This window comes from Telmatherina bonti, assembly GCF_933228915.1.
Source record: "Telmatherina bonti genome assembly, chromosome: 8".
Taxonomy (NCBI): Eukaryota; Metazoa; Chordata; class Actinopteri; order Atheriniformes; family Telmatherinidae; genus Telmatherina; species Telmatherina bonti.
Window position 1 is genome coordinate 31,782,817 of NC_136626.1, and position 6,959 is coordinate 31,789,775.

General features: G+C 41.7%; 1 protein-coding gene across 1 annotated transcript; it reads left to right on the top strand.

The window, feature by feature from the left end:
- Window positions 1-1,863: 1,863 nt before the first annotated feature.
- On the top strand, window positions 1,864-5,224 carry LOC306759166 (chymotrypsin-like elastase family member 3B; the record flags this gene model as incomplete). The annotated part of the gene is made up of 8 exons (XM_079244700.1): window positions 1,864-1,906; window positions 1,979-2,067; window positions 2,150-2,247; window positions 2,337-2,465; window positions 2,557-2,693; window positions 4,757-4,899; window positions 4,977-5,129; window positions 5,207-5,224. The coding sequence occupies 8 exons, from the start codon at window positions 1,864-1,866 to the stop codon at window positions 5,222-5,224; spliced, it is 810 nt and encodes a 269-aa protein (XP_079100826.1).
- Window positions 5,225-6,959: the final 1,735 nt, after the last annotated feature.

Below are 6,959 nucleotides of genomic sequence, written 5' to 3' on the forward strand. Positions count from 1 at the left end.
GTTTCCTGTTTTGTTTAGTAGTTTTTTCCTGTTCAGTCTTCTTTTTACCTGTGTAGCCTTTTGCTTCTGTTCATAGTTTCCCCCTGGTCTTGTTAGGTTAATTCACTGCACGTGTTTCTTGTTTGTCTCCAGGTATTTGTTGCCCTTTGTTTCAGTTCAGTTTGCTGGTTCATGTGTTTTCCCCCTGAGTTCTGTCTGATCAGCATTGCACTGTCTTGGTCCTGCATCCCTGCCTGTCGTCTCAGCATTTGGGTCCTCATCTCATCCCATCCCATTTCATCTCATCTCATCTCATCCCATCTCACTTCATCTCATCTCATCTCATCTCTTCTCATCCCATCCCATCCCATCTCATCTCATCTCATCCCATCTCATCTCATCTCATCTCATCCCATCCCATTTCATCTCATCTCATCTCATCCCATCTCACTTCATCTCATCTCATCTCATCTCTTCTCATCCCATCCCATCCCATCTCATCTCATCTCATCTCATCCCATCTCACTTCATCTCATCTCATCTCATCTCATCTCATCTCATCTCATCTCATCTCATCTCATCTCATCTCATCCCATCTCACTTCATCTCATCCCATCTCATCTCATCTCATCTCATCTCATCTCATCTCATCTCATCCCATCCCATCCCATCTCATCTCATCTCATCTCATCTCATCTCATCTCATCCCATCCCATCCCATCCCATCCCATCTCATCTCATCTCATCCCATCCCATCCCATCCCATCTCATCTCATCTCTTCTCATCCCATCCCATCCCATCCCATCCCATCTCATCTCATCTCATCTCATCCCATCTCACTTCATCTCATCCCATCCCATCCCATCCCATCTCATCTCATCTCATCTCATCTCATCTCATCTCATCTCATCTCATCTCATCTCATCTCATCTCATCTCACCATGAAACGGATCTGAATCCCGGAAGTCTTTATGCATTCAGGACCTTCCTACAGTGTAAGTTTACATGAACTTACGTTCTTTTCCAGAGGAATATTTCTGGATATGAACTCGCACAGCGCAGAATGGAAAGCATCAGACTCCTCTCTGTGGAACCAGTTTGGGTTCAGGAAGCAGGTCAGGCTTTTTATAAAGGTCACAGGGTTGCTTCCTGTCATCCCTTCAGTCCTGCTGCTGTAGGTTTAGACCACTGGGAGGTGTCCACTCATGCACGAAGCACCTCCCTCCATGTTTCCATCTTTATTCAGTATTCTCCATGTGTAAATGTATAATTGTTTTTACTTGTGTCTCTCAGCAGATGTACCGACCTCAGTATCAGACTGCCTGATGGCCTCTTTCCTGTCTTTTCCACCAACCAGTCGAGGCAGATGACCCCCTCTCCCCGAGTCTGGTCCTTCTTCCTGTTAATGGGAAGTTTTCTCGTGTTTCTGTCACCTGCTGCTCAATGCCTGCTCTGGATGGGGGATTGAATCTAGGAGAGGATTCATATAATCCCAATAGCTTGGTAGTTATTTTTACTGACCAGTTTATATAAAAATAGTTGTAAATTGGTCTAAAGTGGATCACATGATGGATTTGTTTTAATTGGATTATAATTGGACTAAAATCAACTGAACTGTGTTTGTTAAAGTGATTTGAGACTTTGTTGGGAACTAACTCCATACACATGAACAAACTGAATGTATTTCCATCGACTAAGACCTGAGGTGTGACTTCTGGCTGACCAGCCGAAGCATCTGCAGTACAAGGTGTTTTTCTCAGCCACGGTCAGCAGGGAACACTGATAACAGAGTTTCACAAGTTAAATGTGATGTGTGTTTGTGTTGTGATGCAGACTGAGCAACTGCAGACAGCCGAGCTGAACTCTGGCTGCAGATCTCCACCATGCTGCACACACCGACCATCCTCCTGCTTCAGGCTGCATACGGTGAGTCGCTTGGATTCAATGCAGACCTCACACTTCAACAATAAACACTTCACTTATAGATTTCTTTATTAGTTTTCGGATGCGGCACACCTGCCGTCCAGCCCGACACCAACAGGATTGTAAACGGGGAGGACGCCCGCCCCCATAGCTGGCCTTGGCAGGTGACATCCACGCACTCCTCCGCTCCCATATGGAGAACGATTGCATCCCAACTTGTCCATGATTTTTTTTTTTTTTTCTCAGATCTCACTGCAAGTGAAGCACGGCAGTCGTTACCATCACACATGTGGAGGAACTCTGATTGGAGCTCGCTGGGTGCTGACTGCTGGACACTGTATCTGGTAACTAACATGATGCTGCAGATGTAAAAAAAAAACATCCAACAAAAGTAAATAAGCAGTAAAAACATGCGAATTAATCTGTCTTGCAGGCCAGGAGATGTGTATCGTGTCGTCTTAGGAGAGCATGACATGAGCAAGCAGGAGGGCACGGAGCAGATCAGAGATATAATGCGCATCGTCGTTCATCCCAACTGGGACATTGAGCATGTGGGTGACGGGTGAGTGGAAACAATAAACGTACAGTAAATGGTTTTTTCTTCCCCTTCCTGACCAATAAAAACCTCCCAATGTGGCGATGCTTTCCCTCAGCAACGATCTTGCCCTGCTGAAGCTGGATAAGAGCCCCATCATGAACGACAGCGTCAGCGAGGCTTGCCTTCCCCAGGCTGGAGAAATCCTCCCCCACGGCGCTCCATGTTTCATCTCCGGCTGGGGAAACCTTTACAGTAATGTCGCTGCTTCCTCACCTGTCCTGCTGTTTTCACTGCAAGGCATTACACCGAAACTTTTTAGCTCAACAGAGGGAGGTGTTGCCCCAAGTTTATTCCACTTTTTTATTTCTATATATTCCCTTTTTATTACTTTTTATTGGGTTATATTTCAGCTTTTTTAGTTTTCAGAACTAAACGACGATGACAGATTTCTGCATTTTTAGCAAAAAAATGACCAATAAGTGTGATTCCTGCAAAGTCAAACGTAATTTATGACTAAATGTGACCGCTGCAGACTGCAGATGTGAGAAAAACATGCAACGAGAGATGTTTACAAGTCCAGGTCCAGTCTGAAGTCACATTCAGTTGTCAGGAGTCGTCTCCTCACTGAGGTAAAGTTAGTTTGATGTTTGATATTCAACAGATATTCGGACACCCAGTCTCCCGACCCGAAGCCACTTCGTCGTGGGGTTAAGATGCACGATGCAACGGTCTTCTCAACTTCATACCTTCCATCTATATTTGAACACCCAGTCTCCTCGTAATGAATTGCCGACCCTAAGCTGCTGTGTCGTGGGGTTGTGACAACAAATTTCACCGCAGCGGTCTTCACCAATGGCGGATAGTTAGGGACCGTCAACAAATTAACCATAGCAGAATTTAAACATAATTATCTCCGCAACCACTGGGGCTATGAATGTCAAAACAATTTTAAACAGTTTACGATTTATCTGTGAGTGCTACACTGTCTTTATTTTCACCATTTTCATCTAGTCCTATTTTATATGAATTTTTAATTAATTCAAACATCAATAGGTTTTTACTCACATGACTTACACACCTAAAATCACTGCCTAATTAATCATCCAGTCCTGCCACACATTGCACAGCCTTTATTTTTCTCATTTTCATCTTGTGGGATTTTATATGATTTTTTTTTTTATATTTTAAAGTTCAATAGCTTTTTAGTCATGTGACCTAAACACCTCAAAACACTGCCTAATTACTCATGCAGTCCTGCCACATGTTGCACAGCCTTTACTTTCTCTATTTTCATCTTGTGGTATTTATTGTGAATTTTTTTATATTTTAAAGTTCAATATATAATATAATATGATATGATATGATATGATATGATATGATATGATATAATGTAATGTAATGTAGTATAGTATAGTATAATATAATATGATATAATATAATATAGTATGATATATAATATAATACAATATAGTATAATATAATATAATATAATATAATATAATATAATATAATATAATATAATATAATATAATATAATATAAACCAGTTTATGGAAACTGTCAATGTTGATAGAAAAAAAAAGAAAAAGTTATGAGGTCCATATGAAGTTGTGACACCATTATTTAGATCTGATGTGCTGTTTTGAATAGATTTATTAATCAAGAACCCAAACTTATATAAAAACCTGAAACCATCTGATGCATCAAATAATTTGCTTCAGTTTGCAGCTTTTTGGGGAAGATTTAAAAACTTTATTAAAAGGGTTTTTTCTGATGTACAAACTGTAGAACAGAGGAAAACAGCCGTCCTCATGCATCAAATGAAGCTTTTTTATTTTTCTGAATGATTTATCAGACATCTTTGATACTGGTTTTCATGGCTTTAGTTCAGAGGAGCCCACCACTAAAACTACAACTCCCCTCTTCTCCAAATGACGACGGAAGACATCTGTATTTGCTGCTGGCGCATTTCCAACCCAGTCTTGCTTTACTGCAGCAGGAAGTTTCCCAAGAACAGCTGAAATCAAAGAGACATCTGTGGAACAGTCCACAGGAAACCTATGGATTTTACTGTCTCTATAGCTGAAATTTTATGTGTTAAAAAACATTCCCAGAGCAGAGAAAAGCAGCTCAGAGTTAATGACGTCACTGCAGTGTGGAGTCATGTCCTGAGAGTGGAGTTGGAGTGGTCGGCAGTGGAGAGCGCCGATGCAGCTGTGCAGCCATTGGGGTGGAAGAGTCAAACGTTGTTAGTAAATCAGTGGAAGTGTGAGTTTAATAACACTGAGATGCATTTATGTGCTTTGTGTGCGTCAGCTCATGGCCCCATGCCGGACAAACTGCAACAGGCCTTGCTGCCTGTGGTGGAGCACAGCGTGTGCAGCCGCAGTGACTGGTGGGGCATCACCGTGAAGAGCACCATGGTCTGCGCGGGAGGGGACGTCGTATCTGGATGCAATGTGTGTGAAGCATCAAAGGAAAGCAGCTTCCACCTGTCAGAGCCGAACTACTTCACACTGTGTGTCTCGTCCCTTAGGGAGACTCTGGTGGTCCTCTGAACTGTGTGGGTCAGGATGGCAGGTGGTACGTCCAGGGCGTGACCAGCTTTGTTTCTTCCCGCGTGTGCAATGAAGTGAAGAAGCCCACCGTCTTCACTCGCACCTCTGCTTTCACCGAGTGGCTCAGTGAGGTAAAAGTCTGCAGACACGCAGAGACGTCCTGCAACAAGCAGAACAGTTTCTGTCAATAAATCACCTGTTTCTGCAGGTCATGCTGAAGTACTGAAGCTCTGCTGAACGCTGCTTGTACCACACCAAAAACTAACGAGATCCCAGCTCAATGGGTTTCCAGTTTTCATATCTGGGTCAGTAGAGAGATCTAGATAACCTGAAAAACACTAGTTTGATTCCAAAGGTAGTAATAATAATAATAAAAAATGCATTAAAATACATTAAATGCTTTTGTTTTGCATGAATGTGGTGATATCGCACGCATACTTACTGAACGATCCTCTGTTGCAGCTAAAGAACATTTAAAAACAAGCTGTAGACAACATGGGAAAAGTGGAAAAAAGACTTATTTCTCCTGCTGTGTGATAAGAGAAAAGATGAATGTGAAGCCATCAGCGCGGGTGGAGGACTGATGAATCAGTACTTCCTATTAATCACCACCAAGGTCGGCCAAGTGTCGGCGTCAGTGAACATGTGATGCTCGCAGATGGGAGCCGGGCTGGAAAGCGCCATCTCACGTCAGATAAATAACAGCAATAGCTTACCTGGATGCTTCTGCAGTTTACTCTGTCAGACAGCAGAGGCATGTTCAGCCACCTTTAACAAATTTATATCAGGTTCTTTCTTTCTTTCTGTTTCTTTCTTTTTTTTTCTTTCTTTTTGTTCACAAGACGATCGTTTAAAGCTGGACAGAAAAGAACTAGTTAAAGCAACACACAGTCTCATTAGATTGTGTGAAAGTCAGGCAAAATCTGGTTAAATTAGTCGTTTTCTTTGTCCAAAGTTTTCTCAAACTTTTATTTCACATTATTGTTATTATTTTAAGTAGATTGTTTGATGTGTTAGATTCATTTAGGTTCATGTAAAAGTAAATAACTTCAGCATTTTATCATGTCAACAAGCTCTTGAAAATGGTCAGCAGTTGACATCTTGTGAATTAAGTGTTTTAAGTCTCACTTGTTTTTATTCAGGTCCATTGTTTGTTTCCCGGATGACAAACCTTAGGCTACATTCAAACACTGCTTTATGAGATTCACTCTATTACCAAGTTGGAATTCTTTTTCCTTCAGACTTGCTTTAATTCTTGGTGTCATATATTCAACAAGGTGAAAACATTCCTCAGAAAAATTGCTCCATATTGGCATGAAGTTGTTCCACATCACCATGAGACTCTCCCGTTCCACCACATCATGATGAGAATCTCCTGTTCCATGAAATCATGATGAGAATCTCTTGTTCCACCACATCATGATGAGAATCTCCTGTTCCACCTCATCACCATGAGAATCTCCCGTTCCACCACATCATGATGAGAATCTCCAGTTCCATGAAATCATGATGAGAATCTCTTGTTTCATCTTATCATGATGAGAATCTCCCGTTCCACAACATCACCATGAGAATCTCCAGTTCCACCACATCATGATGAGAATCTCCAGTTCCATGAAATCATGATGAGAATCTCCTGTTCCATGAAATCATGATGAGAATCTCTTGTTTCATCTTATCATGATGAGAATCTCCCGTTCCACCACATCATGATGAGAATCTCCTGTTCCACCACATCACCATGAGAATCTCCAGTTCCACCACATCATGATGAGAATCTCCAGTTCCATGAAATCATGATGAGAATCTCCTGTTCCATGAAATCATGATGAGAATCTCTTGTTTCAACTTATCATGATGAGAATCTCCCGTTCCACCACATCATGATGAGAATCTCCAGTTCCATGAAATCATGATGAGAATCTCCTGTTCCATGAAATCATGATGAGAATCTCCCGTTC